General features: G+C 38.3%; 1 protein-coding gene across 1 annotated transcript in view; it reads left to right on the plus strand.

Moving 5' to 3' along the window:
• CAPZA2 (capping actin protein of muscle Z-line subunit alpha 2) overlaps positions 1 to 16,189 on the plus strand; it is a 49,985-nt gene extending 33,796 nt beyond the window's left edge. The window contains exons 6-10 of the mRNA XM_055141064.1: positions 1,604 to 1,683; positions 5,604 to 5,682; positions 8,904 to 8,975; positions 10,693 to 10,755; positions 14,772 to 16,189. Of these exons, the coding sequence (XP_054997039.1) occupies positions 1,604 to 1,683; positions 5,604 to 5,682; positions 8,904 to 8,975; positions 10,693 to 10,755; positions 14,772 to 14,912 (435 nt within the window). The 3' untranslated portion in view covers positions 14,913 to 16,189. The remainder of the gene's footprint in view (positions 1 to 1,603; positions 1,684 to 5,603; positions 5,683 to 8,903; positions 8,976 to 10,692; positions 10,756 to 14,771) is intronic.
• Positions 16,190 to 16,220: the final 31 nt, after the last annotated feature.

A 16,220-nucleotide genomic window follows, 5' to 3' on the forward strand; every position in this document is an offset into this window, starting at 1 on the left:
AGATCCTAAAATAGAACATTTCTTCGACTATAGCTTTGCTGGTGAGGATTATTTTGGAAGTAATGTAGATAGACTTAGAAAATTCTTGCTCCTGTGGATTTTGAAATGCACTTTTTATTACTGTTAAAGTAGTAGACTCGAGATAATACCGTATTATATTGTCAAAGGCATTCTCTTAGTGATCTTTTATCAGCCATAAGTAAACTCAGTTTCTTACCTCTGTTCTACCTATTCTTTTATAAAGAAGTAGCATGCAGTAATGCCATACCATCACAGACATCCTTTTAATGATTTTTCTCAGTTATAAATAAACTGACTTCTTTACCTCTATTCACCTTTTTTTCAAAATTAAGTGACTATGAGATACACAGTTACAAAGGTGTCGTACAATATTCCAATACCCATCTCTCCACCAGTGCACATTTCCCAATGACCCCAGTTTCCCTCCCCCCACCCCACCCCAGCCTGTCTCAGTGGCAGGCACTTCCCCTGCACCCTCTCCTTCTCTGCCTCTCTCCCTCAGCCCCCTCCACCCTTTTCCCTATTTCCCTCTCTTCTCCTCTCCCTCCCCCCCTGCCCCCCCTTCAAAAATCGTCATGATTGGATTGCAGTCATACAATGTTCCAGCACCTGTCTCTTGACCAGTGTACATTTCCTATACCATGCCCCCTGCCACCACCACCCCTCCCCCAGCCTACCTCCATGGCACTTAGTTCTCTCACTTTCTTATGGTTTGCAATAGAGGTACTGAAAGGTTATCATGTTTGTCCATTTACCTACTTTCAACACCACAGTGCTTACCCAGAGTGATCATTCCCAACTCTTACTGCCCTAGTGGTTCCTTCTCTATACCAACTGCCTTCTACCCCAACACCTGAGGCAGGCTTCCAGCCATGGACCAGTCTTCCTAGGCTGGGTTTCTACTGTCCTTGGGTATTAGTTTCATACTGTGGTTTTTTATGTCGCACAAATGAGTCCAATCATTCTGTGTCTCTCCCTCTGACTCATTTCACTGAGCATGATACCCTCGATGTCTGCCCATCCATTCATAAGTGAATTTCATGACTTATTTTTTCCTAACAGCACATAGTATTCCATTATATAGATGTACCATAGTTTTTTATATCCAGTCATCTGTTCTCGGGCACTCAAGTTGTTTCCAGCTGGCTATTCAACCTTTTTAAGTGACTAGAGAAATAGCAAGTCCCAAGTTGTTAAGGAAACAAAGATGATAATCCAAGTCTAACTTTCATTTGCATGGAAACAGCCAGTTTGTTATCTCTGTCTAAAATTAATTATACGTCTTATGATACCTGTGTTTAGAATGAATAGTATATTTCCAGGACGTTAATTAATACCTTTAAGTTCCATTACTTTAACTTAATTGTACTTTATTCATTGCAACCTCTTACAATCCACTAAGGTTCTATGATTACATATACCTATTTGAGTACATTTTTTTCTTACAATATTGAATTGATTATGTATTTTATATTCCTTTATGTGATTCTGCCAAAGTTATATGCATTTATTTTGTACATGTTAAGTTGGCCAGCCTGTGACCCTGAGTTCACATTTGTGTTTCATTTCTTTGCCAATAAAGGTATACGGTAAAAAAATCGATGGACAGCAAACCATTATTGCATGCATAGAAAGCCATCAGTTCCAAGCAAAAAACTTTTGGTAAGTGACAGTTTTATATACTGAAGGACTTTGACATTGTTTATATTATTTTTTGTCTAAAATTAATTATACTTCTTATACCTGTGTTTAGAATTTGTTTTGAGGGTCATGGCTACACCTGGCACAGTATTTGGGGGTCACTCTAATGCTCTGGACCATGAGGTGGCAGGAATTGAATACATGTCTCCTGCACTCAAAACGTGCCCTTTGAGTGATATCCCTAGCCCTGTGATCTTGCTTTATTAATTGAATCTGTACCTTGTTTGTGAATGATGGACTACAAACAATCTAAGGATAAGTAAAACTCCAGCCTTTTGATTTAAAAAGGGTATCAGCAGGGCTGGAGAAATAGTACAACAGTGCTTGCCTTGTACATAGCTGAGCCTAGTTTTATCCCTGACACCCCAGGTGTCCCTGAGCCCTGCCAGGAACAATTCCTGAGCACAGAACCAGGAGTAATCCCTGAGCACTGTCAGGTGTGACCCAGACAACAAGAGGTGGGCAGGAGTGCTCCATAATTGTCCTAATTGTTTCAAGTAGCAGTTAATGTATTGACACTCTGAAGGAGTGTGGGTGCATAGAGGTTTCCTAGACTAGGAAGTTGCAGCCCAGTGGAACATGTGTGCCTATAAGCAGACCAGTTGACAAGCCCACATGCACATTCTCAGAGGCAGTTTGTTTTATGGATGGAACTTACATGGTGGATGACAGATGTAATTTTGAAGTGAAGAGTGATGAATTTGGGGGTGAACTTTGTGAGGGCTCTGAAATAGATGCTTTCGAGGTTAACCACTGTAAAGAAACAATGGCTTGTTTTGTTCTATGAGACAAATTACAGTCAAACCTTCTCATTTTTGCATGTAAGTTGTTCGGTTATTCCTTATCTAACTGCCCACTGACTTGCCTGTCCTATTAATCATGGACCTTGGACAAGTTATTTGGATGTTTTATTCTGGGATAATACTGTTTCTGAAAGAAAGTCTGTTAAATTCTGAGGGTTTTCCAAAACTTGACATATTCAGAATTCCTTTATGGATGAATTCTTTACCTTAATCTCACTCCCCTCCTTTTTATTATTAATAACATGCTAAGATTGTCAGAGTTAGTTAGTATAGGTGTAATATTTTCTTTTTTTTCTCTTTTGCTTTCGGGGCCACACCTAGCAGCGCTCAGGGGTTATTCCTGTTTCTGCACTCACTCTTGGTGCACCTGGGGGACCAGAGGGTGTTGGGGGGGGGTCAAATCATGTCAGCGCGTGCAAGGCGAACACCCTACCTGCTGTACTATTGCTCTGGCCCCTTATATTTCCTTTTTAATTGATAGCCAAGCTGATTGGTGGTGCTATTGAGGATAAACTAACAAGTATCAGTAACGCCCTATGTACCGGTTTGTTCTGTGGCACAAGGTTATTCCTTAACCATCTCAAAAATCAATGTAAGATTTTACTGCTGACCAGGAATGTCTGGGAGAATAAAAATAAATTCAATGTCACTGAAGGAAAATACTTGTGGTTTTTCACTATCCAGGTGCTCTTTGGGGCTCCATTCGGTGCTGGGGGTTCTCAGGGGACTGTGCAGTGAGAGGAGCAAGTGGCAAATTATGCACTCTCACTCTCCAGTCCTAAAATATGAATACACTTCTTAGGAGGGTACCTGGGATCAGAGTCAGGGCCTCACATATGCAAAGCAAATATATTCTTAACCTGCAGCTAGAAAAGCAGTTCTAATATAAACATAACCTTAATGATGACCTATTATTTCCTAAGCATTCTGATGCACAGTTAATTGTGTGGACATAAATATCTCTGTTTTTTCCCCAGACACATCATTAACATGTATCAAAAAATTAATCTTTTCAAAATCACTACTGGTGAGGATTAGGGAATTATATGTGATGCCTGTGGTTGAACCCAGGTTGGCCATGTGCAAGGCAAGCACCTGACCCACTGTACTGTCGATCCATCCCCTAACTGGTTCTTGATCGTAGTTTAGTTGCAGCACTTGCTGGAGAACACACTCTTGAGCCTCACTGCTCACACACTAAAGATTTGCACACTTGGGGCTGGAGCAATAGCACAGCGGGTAGGGCGTTTGCCTTGCACGCGCCGACCCGGGTTCAATTTCCAGCATCCCATATGGTCTCCTGAGCACCGCTAGGGGTAATTCCTGAGTGCAGAGCCAGGAATAACCCCTGTGTGTTGCCGGGTGTGACCCCAAAAAAAGCAAAAAAAAAAAAAAAAAGATTTGCACACTTGGTGTGGCACCAGATTATCACAGGGCAGGCTGCAGACTCTTGTTAACGCTCATGTGAGCTAGCCCGGGAATTGAGCTTTTGTTGCAAAGCAGGAGCTCTGTCGCTGAGTTGTCCCTGAGCCTCTTTGTGGGTTATTATGGATTGTGCAAATCAATACGTCTTACAGGTTTTTTTTTTTTTCATTTGGTACATTATTCTCAAAGTAGTACTTTTCAAATACTCACTTTACATACAAGAATACTTATGATTGGGTTCACTGCAAGACAATTGAAACCAAAATTATTCTTATAGCAAAGTAAGTATAATTATCCGTTAGCCCTGTGACTGTTTTTAGAAGTATATACTGTTTTAAAAAACTTAAGTTATAAATTTGCATGTCAATATACCTTTCATATGCAACCTGCAAAAAAAGAAGAGTTGCTCTGAAAATCTGTGAAACATAGTAGGATATTCTATTATTATTATTTGAAAGTCAAAATTGAGTAACAATTGAGTTGCTCATCACAATTCCTTAGAAAACAATATATTTGTATATTTCATAATTCTGTTGTTTGTTTTGTGGGGTACACCCAGCAGTGCTCAGGGCTTCCAACCAACTCTGTTCAAGGATCACTCCTAGCAGGGCTAGGAATCCATCTTGGGTCAGCCACATGCAGGGCAAGCACTCTACTTGCTGTACATCACTCCAGCCCCTTTATAGATTTTTTTATTTCTAGGAGAAGAAAAGTACCTTTTATCTGAAACTTTAAACCTGAAATTGAGAAAGGGGAGAAAATCAGACATGTCTACTTCTTTATAGCCTTTTTCCTTCCCAGATGTCAAACTTTGTGGTAAAAACGTTTTCTTTCCAAGCCATTCTTAGTATGTTTTCAGGAGGAAGGACAGGTGGTTTGGCGGCTCTGCCCGGCAGTACTCAGGGCTTACACATGACTGGATGCTCAGGGATCTCTTCTGGTGATGCTCAGGGTACCATATGGGCTTCTGGGGATTGAATACTGGTTGGCTGTGTGTAAGGCAAGCACCTACGTACTGTACTATCTCTCCAGCGAGTGTGTTTGTTTTGGGTGCACACCTGGCAGTGCTTGAACTACTCAGCGTAATGCTTGGGTGTTGCTCCCAGTGGTGGTTGAGGTTCACTCCTGTGGTGCTCTGGTGACCTTGTGAAGCCAAGGATAGAACCTAGCCCTCCTGCATGCAAAGCATACACTCCAGCACTTTGAACTATGCCCCGGCTCCTGCTTACCGTTCTTTAAAACAAACCAACAAAACTGTTTGGTCCGGCACTACAAGGAGTAGTTGAGTAATGGCAGAGTGCCCTCTGCACAAAACACAACCCGTTATTTGGATTTTGTATCTATGGGTGTAACTGCATTGACTGAAATACATGATTCAATTTCGACTTCTTATTTTAAGTTACAGCTTTAGAATTCTGAAGTTGCGTCCATTATGCAGTCTTTTTTTTTTTTTTAGTAGGATGAAAATGCAATGTAGCTCATAACCGAAGTTGTTAACCATTTTATCTTGAATATTTCAGCAGTTAAAAATTGAATGTCCAGCATTCATGCCACACACTCCCTGATATTGCAGTATTAAATTTAGTCTCTGACTTAACCTTTATTCAAATTATTTTCCCTACCTTATTTACAGCTGCTGTTTTTATTTTTAAGGAATGGTCGTTGGAGGTCAGAGTGGAAGTTTACAATCACTCCTTCAACCACTCAAGTGGTTGGCATCTTGAAAATTCAGGTATGAGAGAAAAGGAATTTGTTAATTATCTCTAGTTGACTCTTGATTTTTCATGGATAAAGCGTACTATAAGATTTTGTGACTATAGCTTTACTCCTCTCCATGTTTGTGCAGTCGAGTATAGCTAAACAAGCACCCTAATGCCATTCGACTACCGAAAGAGACCCTCTATCCTAATTTGAACAGAGTAATAACTAATTCATAAATTGAAATCCTCATGCTATAAAAATAACTATTTTTTTGGTTAAGATCCTTGTTTTGGCATAATGGGAAAAAGCAGGCAGTGCTGATTACATCTTTCAGGTATTCTTGCAATTCATTTCTTCATTTTATTTGGGTTTTCTCTTTTTGTGTGGGGAGGGTATACCCAGCAGTGCTCAGGGATCACTCCTGATGGTGCTTGTGAGACCATGTCTGGTGCTGGGGATAGAACCCAAGTCTATGGTTGCATGCAAATACCTGCTGTATTCTAGCTCTGACCCATCTTGCAGTTCATTTCTTAGTCATCAAAAATCTGTAAGGATTGCTGGCAGATTTAAAAAACAACTAAAATTAGATGCTACCATTTGGTCTGCTTTTCATACAATTTGTTCGTCCAAGCTTCCTCTCTGTGTTTCAGTTGTGCTGTTTCAATATTCTGATTTGGATAGAATTAAGCAAATTATCGTATTAATGTCTGTGTAAATATGTAAGTATTATATGATACTATACATATTACATTTATGTTTTCAGTGTCTTCTAAACTTATATTTAGCTTCTTGTGTACAGAAATTGAATTTTTTTTACCTTTCAATTATTAAGATCTAATGACATAGAGCATTTATATGGTTTCGGGTATACAAGATGATTTATGCAGCTAGAGAGATATATAGCAGGCAGATTCTTCCTTGCATTTGGTTCAACCCCAGGCACTCCATATGGGTCCCCCCAAGCCTTCCAGGAGTGATTCCTGAGTGCAAGGCCCGGAGTAAACCCTGAGCACCGGTAGGATGCAGTCCCCAAAGAAAACCAAGCCAATATAATGATTTGAAATTTGTATATATTATGGAATGATCATCACAGTAGTCTACTTAATATCCATCATCGTGTGTAATTATAATCTTTTCCCCTTAAAATGAGAGTTTTTAAGATCTACTCTCTCAGGGGCCAGGGAAATTGCTCAAGGGACTATATAGAGTACATGCTTTGCCTGATGGAGGCCCATGTTTGAGCACTGCTAGAAATAACCTCTGATCACTATGCCCTGAACAGCCTCCAGGCACTGTCGTGTGCAAGACCCCACTCAAAACAAACAACTTTTTGGTCAGAGACTTGGATCAAGGTAGTTAAACACATGTATCGAATAGGCAGTGTCTTTGGTTTAATCTTTGACACTGCATACCCCATCTCAGGCACTGCTGGATGTGGCCCTCACAGCAATAGTGACCCCTCTCCCCCTCCAAAAAAAACCCCTCATTTTTTTAGAACATTTAAATAAATAGTATGGTATTGTCAGTGAAAGTCATCTTACCATACATGGTATACCAGGAATTAGAGTTTATAACTAGACTTTGAATCCTTTGTTTCGTCTTTACCCATTTCATCTAACATCCCTCTTGTGCATTGCCTCAGATGTCAATGGGTTGGGTACTTGCTTTGCATGCGGCCAGCCTAGCACCCCATATTGTCCCTTGAGTCCCACCTGGAGTGATCCTTGAACCGAGAGCTAGAAGGAAACCCTGAGTACTATTAGGTGGGACCACATATACATGCCCCCCAAAAAGCATTAGGTAATTAAGACTAAGTATTACTGTCCCCGCAATCCCCTTATCTAGTATTTTGCTTTCTGCAGTTTTTGTCAGCTTGGTCAACCTCAATCTAAAAATTTTTTGTAAAGTAAGTTATTTTAAGAAATAGTTATTCATAAATTTTGAGGACAGAATTTTGTTACAATTTGTGCTTTATTAAATATTGTTACTTTCTTACTGTACTATATAAATCATACTTCAGTATAGACAAATGTACATAAGTTAACATAGTATAGATACACAGGTAAAAATACTACATCTTGATAATAGGTTTTGGTCCTATCCACTAGGAATGAAAGGATAGAGGTTAGCAACATGGATTTTTGAAAACAGATGGTCCAAGTTTGAATCCCATCTCTACTACTACTTCTGTGACATCATGAAGTCATTTAATTTTTTTAAAATTTCTTTATCATGTGAAAAGGAGAAACAGCAAAAAATAGTGCTCATGGTTAGCTAAAAATTAATCTGTGTGAAGTGGTTAGAGCGAAGCCAGACACAAAGTACTTAAATCTTAACCATTTTGTATATACTATTTTATGCTGTCACCTGGATTATTATCACAGTTTCTAAAACAGTGTCACTTTCTGTTAGACATAAGGTGATTAGGGGCCCTAAATGGTATGATTTACAGCTGTTTCTTTAAATTTACACCACTGACATTTGTTACTTTACTTGTTTAATTAATGGATCTTTTGCCATTCCTTAATCTGACAAATGCCTTTTTAAAATTTAAGTCTGGATATGTTTTAGATGTTAACCAAAACACCATTTTAGTGGTACACTCACCACCACTTCATCTAGATATATTTGCATACCATGCAAAACCCAAATTTGACTTGTCCCCTACCTATGTATCATTCAAGTTCTTCCTCTTTGTCCCTAACTGGGGTTGGCCATATGCAAGGCAAACCCAGCGTTGCTCTGCCCCCCTAACGTTGCTTCTTTTCTGCTTAGAGTGTCTAGAATATTGCTAATGTGTTTGTTACCTGCCTTTTACATTGTGTTAAAATATGAGGTCACAAGAATCGTCTTTATCAAAACTGTCCCTAAACCATTTCATAGAAACAGGCTATCTAGTAATCAGTTTATACTCATTGAATGTCTTTGTTTTTGAGGAATTAAATGGTTCATATAAATGTATGGAAGAGAAACAGTGCTTTTTGGGAGAGAGTATTGCAAATCTCAATTTGAAAATCTTAAATTTAAGTACTAGTAGAGAATGCCCAGCTGGCAAGTCACTGGGGCTTGCCTGAGTCATTACAGGAATTCTTCATTAGTCTCACTAGATTGCAAACAGGAAGGGTCTTGTTGGACTTGAGAAGAGCTCAGCAGAGCAGTCCGTAGTGGTCATCTGTATGGATGTATTTGCTGAAGCCATGGGGATAATGATAGCTCCTATAATGTGGTTTCTGTAATTTCTTTTTTTAATAGGTTCATTATTATGAAGATGGTAATGTCCAGCTAGTGAGTCATAAAGATATACAAGATTCCCTAACAGTGTCCGTAAGTAAAAATAAAATTTATTTATTTATTTTTGCTTTTTTGGGTCACACCCTGCAATGCACAGGGGTTACTCCTTGCATGCAAGGCAAACACCCTACCCAATGTGCTGTCACTCCAGCCCCCAGTAAAATAAAGTTTGAACAATTTATATATATAAATATATATAATATTTGAGCAGTGTTAGACTCAATATTTTAAATAGTATTTTTGTTTTGGGTTAAGACTTTTTCAGATGGATTAAAGGTGATGAGCAATTGCATACTGGAACCATTTTCTGTTTTGATTTAGGGGCCATACTCAGCAGTGATTAGAGACTACTCCTAGCTTGGTGTTAGGGGGTTGCTTCGGCAACACTGGGACCTATGTGGATGAACTGAGGTCTCCAACCTACAAAGTATGCAGTATCCATTGAGCCATCTTTCTAGCCCAAAACTTTTCACGCCGCATTTTGAAGTATTGTATCAGAACTAACACTATGATCCAAAACCACATACCCATTAAGATTCCTTATTCCACTCTCCATTTCTATTTCTCAGTCCTTCCCCCAAACACCTTTACTTCTAGGAAACCATAAGAATTTCCTGATTCTGATTTTATTTATTCTGTACACTGTGAATGGAGTCCTATGATAAGTGATCTTTTGTGACTACCTTTTTTCACTTGACATAATGTTTTTGAGATTAATCCACATTGCTATACATATAGGCACACATTCATTTTGGGGGGGTGTGAGCCACATATGGCGATGCTCAGGGCATACTCCCGGCTCTGGGCTCAGGAATTCCTCCTGGCAGGGCTCACTTTATGGGATGCTAGGGAGTTTAATATTAACCAAACATGAGAGTTGGTCACAGTAATTAACACATCAATGTAAGCACTTCAGTTTGTATTATTGATGCTACATTTAGGTATGAGCCCTGGTGATTTACAGCAGTGTTAATATGTTAAGCTTAACTAATACACAAGTATTTTTGGAATGCACTTTTAACTTTATCTTAATGTTTGCATTGTTGTTTTTCTATATTAGAATGCAAAAGATAAATTTTTCCAGGACTGTTTAAACACTGAAATAAATTCATTGTAAAATATAAACACACTCCTTTTTTTTTTTTACCCAAGTGGTAGTTTTTTTGATGCATAATTAAGGTGGTAAGTATAATTCAGTAATTTTTTTACAATTAGACCCAGTAGTACTTAGGTCTTACTTCTGGCTCTGTGTTCAGGGATTACTCCTGGCGGCACTTGGAATTTAATTTGGGGTACTGGGGATAGATTCCTAGATCATGTTTCACATTATATCATACTTTTTTTTTTTAATACCATACATTAGAAAATTATTTCCTTGTAAGGCAAGCACCTCTCCCACTCTACTATTCAGCCCTTGAAAAGTTCCTTTTTAGTTTTGTGTTAAAATGTAGAGCCAGGTGCTAACTTCGTACTGATTAAGGTTGTTGGAATGAATTCAGGTATTTTAATTGAGTTTTTATCAATGTATGTTATTAAGATTGTACTTTTTGATAGACATTAAACCACTAAAACCAGGCACATTTTGTAGATTTTTGCTAGTTCTTCTGAGATGTAAAATAATTTATCTTACAGTGGCTTCATGTTGTTGTAATTTCAGTTTATTAAACTCTTAACTAATTGACATACCTGTTTGAAAATAATATATAGCTTTAACTATTTCATCTACTTTTTTGTTTTCTTTCTCATTCAGAATGAAGTGCAAACAGCAAAGGAGTTTATAAAGATTGTAGAAGCTGCAGAAAATGAATACCAGGTATGATTTTCAAAAGTATTAATACAGTCTAAATCATTCATTGTTTCCCAGAGTGGATGTTACGACCACTCTACCCCAGCCTGGAGAGGAGAGAAGGAATTGCTAGAATGACCCAGGGGCAGTAGTGCAACTGGGGGTTGCTGTCTGTTTGTTCACTTAAAGAAGGTAGAGTTCCAGGGGGACACTGAGTGATTTTTTTTTTTTTCCTGAACGGGGGTTAGCAATAGGCCAGATAAATTTAGGAGACTAATCTATATGTGCTGATAAATAGTGGCACTGAATTTTAATCTCAGTCACAAGCCTGAATTTTTCACTGTTAAATATGTTATTGTATTATCTTTTGGGTATCTTTTTTTTTTTTTTTTTTTTTTTTTTTTTTTTTTTGCTTTTTGGGTCACACCCAGCGATGCACAGGGGTTACTCCTGGTTCTACACTCAGGAATTACTCCGGGGACCATATGGGATGCTGGGATTTGAACCCGGGTCGGCCACGTGCAAGGCAAACGCCCTACCCGCTGTGCTCTTGCTCCAGCCCCTCTCTTTTGTATTCTTAACAAGATAGGCAAACTTGTAAAATGGTAGTCAAAACTCAGTTTTAGCCAACTGTCATTTCTAAATATTGGACAGAATGTCAAGATTTTAAATAGTCATTTTGTTTCTGATTGGAAATCTTATTCAGATAGGGTCTTATAAAGCAATGGATTATATATAATCTTTCTGAACTATATTATATATTGTATCATACATTTTTACATTATTTCCTTCTAAGCTACTCTTTTAAAAGCATTTATGAATTCCTACAATAGTACTTTATAAATTCTTCTGAATTAAATAGTTCAGTGTAACAAAAGATATACCGATAGTAAATCCATTTAATACTTCCGTTTTATTGCATTTAACTACTCAAAATTATTACAGCACTGTAGCACTGTCATCCCCTCGTTCATCGATTGGCTTGAGCGGGTACCAGTAACGTCTCCATTGTGAGACTTGTTACTGTTTTTGGTATATCCCCTACCCACTGTGCTATCACTCCAGTCCCAAAATTATTTAGTTGCTTTTAGAAACTCTTAATACCATGTTGGGTGGGTTTATTGGGCTTTTTTTATAGAATCATTGTGAAATACAGATACAAATCTGTTCATGATTAGATTTCAGTCATACAGTGTTCTAACACCCGTCCCTTCATCAGTGTACATTTCCCATCACCAGTATCCTTAGTTCACCTCCTGCCGCCCCCCACCCCAGCCTGCCTCTACAGCAGACACTCTTCTCTCTCACCCTCTTTTCTTTTTGCATTATGATTTGCAGCACAGGTCTGAAAGGCTATCTCTTTCCTTCCTTTCAGCACATAGTTCTTATCCATACTGATCATTTCCAGCTAATATTACCATAGCAGTCTTATTTCTGTTTTAACTGCTCTTCCCTCCCCAACCCCCTATCCCAAGTTGTGCCAACTTCCAACCATGGGCCACTCATAGCCCTGTTTTCTACTGTCTTTGGGTATTAGTTTCATACTGGGTGTTTTTTTTTAATATCCCACAAATGAGTGCAGTCATTTTGTATCTGTGCCTCTTCCTCTGACTTGTTTTACTTAGCATAATAGTCTCCATGTCTGTTTTAAGCAAATTTCATTACTTCATTTTTCCTGGTGGCTGTATAGTTTTCCATTCTGTAGATGTACCATTGTTTCTTCATGCAGTTACTGGTTCTCAGGCACTCGGGTTGTTTCCAAGTTCTGGCTGTTGTGAATAGTGCTCAGTGAACATAGAAGTGCAGATGGCTTTTCTGTGTTGTGTTTTTGGGCATTTAAAGTGTATTCCCAGAAGTGATATGGAACCTCAGTTTTTATTTTTTTGAGGAATGTCCATATTGTTTTCAAAAATGGCTGTCCACTTGGCATTCCCATCAACAATGAATGGGAGTCCGTTTTTCCCCACATACATGCCAACACTGGTTGTCTTTGTTCTTTTTGATGTATGCCAATCTTTGTGGAGTGAGATGGTATCTCGCTGTTGTTTTGATTCGTATCAAATGACTAATGACGTAGAGTATTTTTTCATGTGCTTTTTAGCCATTTGAATTTCTTCTTTGAGGAAGTTTCTGTTCATTTCTTCTCCATATTTTTTTGATGAAGTTGGATGGTTTTTTATTGTTGTTTTATAAAGTTCTACCAGTGCCTTAGATATCTTGGATATTAACCCCTTATCTGATGGACAGTGGTAAACAATTTTTTCCATTCCGTGGGCTCTCTTTGTATCTTGGTCACCGTTTCCTTTTGAGGTACAAAAACTTCTTAGTTTAGGGGCTGGAGCGATAGCACAGTGGGTAGGGCGTTTGCCTTGCACACGGCCGACCCGGGTTCTAATCCCAGCATCCCATATGGTCCCTTGAGCACTGCCAGGGGTAATTCCTGAATGAAGAGCCAGGAGTAACCCCTGTGCATCGCCGGGTGTGACTCAAAAACAAAACAAAAAAAAAACTTCTTAGTTTAGTGTAGTCCTATTTGTTTACCTTTGCTTCCACTTACTTGGTTGATGGTGTTTCATCTTTGAGCATGCCTTTAACTTCAATGCCATGGAGGGTTCTGTGCACATTTTCCTCTGCACCTTATGGATTCAGGTCTGATATGGAGGTCTTCAGTCCATTTTTATCTGATTTTTGTGCAAGACAGAAAGAGGTCTGAGTTCATTTATTTTTACATGCAGCTGCTCGATTTTCCCAGCACCACTTGTTGAAGAGGCTTTCCTTGCTCCACTTGTATTTCTTGCTCCTTTACCATAGATTAAATGATCACACGTATGAGGGTCTGTGTCAGGATATTCAATTCTATTTCATTTATCTGCGGGTCTGTCTTTATTTCAGTACTGCGCTGTTTTACTGCTTTGTCTTACAGTTTGAAGTTGGGCAAGGTGGTGCCTCCCATCTTCTTTTTCCCAAGGATTACTTTTGTTATTTGTGGGGACTTATTGTTTTTTGAGGTCCATCTGTGTTGTTAGGGATAAAACTGGCGTCAGCTGTATGCAAAGCAAGTGCTTTAACCCCTGTATTATCTGTTCAGCCTCATGAAGTGGTGTTTTAATTTGACTCTTACTTTAATGCTGATCTTCTGGGTAATCAACAGCTCTTTTTTTTGACTTCAGTTTGTGTTGGGTATGGAGAGAATTCTAGCTTTATATCCCTGCTTCAGTTAGGAGGCCTGCTTCAGTTAGGAGGTCTTAGGCCAACCTGTTCCATAACCCAGAAAGCACTGATTCCTTTTTTTTTTTTCTTTTTGGGTCACACCCGGCGATGCACAGGGGTTACTCCTGGCTCGTGCACTCAGGAATTACTCCTGGCGGTGCTCCGGGGACCATGTGGGGTGAATCGAACCCGGGTCGGCCGAGTGCAAGGCAAACACCTTACCCACTGTGCTATCGCTCCAGCCCCAGAAAGCACTGGTTCTTAAGTCTTTTGGTACTTTGGGTTTTTGTTCCACTTGTAGTATGCAGGTCCCTTTTGGAGAGCCCAACAAGCTACCAAGAGTATCCTGCCTGCACAGCAGAGCCTGGCAACCTACCCGTGGTGTATTCAATATGCCAAAAACCCACAACGAGTCTCAAAATGTTACTGGTGCCCGCTCAAGCAAAACGATTAATAACGGGGTGACAGTGCTACTGTTCCATATGAATTAAGAGTGTTTGATCTGTTTCTTTGAAAAATGTCATGGGTGTCTATATAGGGACTGCACTGAATCTGTTTAATGCTTCGGGAAATATTGCCATTTTGTTGATGTTAATTCTCCCAATTCATGATCAGCGTATGTGTCTCCAGTTTCTCATGTCCTCTTAATTCTTGAAGTAGTGTTTTGTGGTTTTCTTTGTGTAGGTCCTTCACCTCTTTAGTTAAATATATTGCGGATTTTATTGGATTTTTTAAAAGCATTAAAATTGGTTTCTTAAATAAGATATTTTATATGCGTACATTTTATGAATTCTTTTTATTTGCTTTAAACTTTTAACTACTGTTTTTCATAGACCGCCATCAGTGAGAACTACCAGACCATGTCGGACACTACTTTCAAAGCCTTACGTCGACAGTTGCCAGTAACACGCACTAAGATTGATTGGAACAAGATTCTTAGCTACAAGATTGGCAAAGAGATGCAGAACGCATAAGAGGAACATTGCATGACCGGATCATTTTAGTGTTTTTTGCGTTTTTAAAAAAAATCATTGCAGAAGTATTCAGAACTGTCAAGCTACCCAGTCAGATGGGCTGTTGCCATTAAAAAATCACTGTAATTAATTAGTTTGGTTAGAGCACAAAGCTTAGCTAATCAACCATTATTTTCATTTCTTTTGTTCAGAAGATTGAAATCAGTTTACTTTAAATGTCTTTTACTTTCTGTTATGCCTTCTTAAAATGAAGAGATGATTTCTCTAGTTTAATGTTTAAAGTTTTGACGTGTTTCCAAAACAATTTACTTACTGTAACCCTAAATTCACTGTCTTTTGGTTTATGAAGTGGGCAACTTTTGATACTTGCCTAGTTCTTTTTAATGGGGTCAATAATGGACATTGTAGTTCAAGGTGGTTGATGGATTTAGCCATATATGCTGCTAAAGAAATTGTCTACCTTTCTCCCCTTACCTCTTCCATTCATGTAGGATTGAGATTAGAGGGAAAGCATTTTATATCAATTGTGTTTAAACCTTTCAAGAAGGTTATTTAGCTAGCTTAGTGTTTAACTAAACTTTTTTTTAAACAAGACCAAGGTCTAATGCTATTTTGGGATTCTGAAATTAAATGAAAATACTTATTTCAGAAATGCATTTAATGCTTTTTTTTCTTGTGACAGTTGCGCAAATTAGCTTGAATTCCATAGGTCCCTGAGTTATTTTTATCATAAAGCCACAAATGTATTATAACAAGGCAAATTGTAATATATATAATCCTGAACTCATGACCATGTCTCAGTTTATTTTTTTTTCTTGGATTGAAAATACTGAAATTCAATGTGACATTAAAATGAAAAATTTCCTATTTATTTGAATAGAAAATCACTTACCAAGTGAGTCATATACTATTTTAAAAATACTTTCTTTGAATATTGTGATTCTTAATTGGTTGTAAATCAAAAAAGCTGGGAGTACATATGGTGTACGGTTTTAGTCAAAATTTTTCCATCTTACAATGCATTATAAGCATGTTTGTAATATTTTTCAAAAATACATTTTCTGATACTGCAGGAATTTCAAGCCTGTGGTGAATGTTAGTATTTACAATAGGGAGGTGGGTGTGGATTTGTGGTTTCATTCAATCGAGTATTGCTTATTATACTCTAATGGGATCTTTTCCTCACATACTCCTGCAGATGTCTGGGCTTGGAAATGTTTTTTTTTTTTTTAACACCACTTTTATTCTGTATAATAAAAATATTTCATTAGCTTGAATTGTATAGATTTTTAAAAAACTTCAATGAAA

This window comes from Sorex araneus, chromosome 1, assembly GCF_027595985.1.
Source record: "Sorex araneus isolate mSorAra2 chromosome 1, mSorAra2.pri, whole genome shotgun sequence".
NCBI lineage: Eukaryota > Metazoa > Chordata > Mammalia > Eulipotyphla > Soricidae > Sorex > Sorex araneus.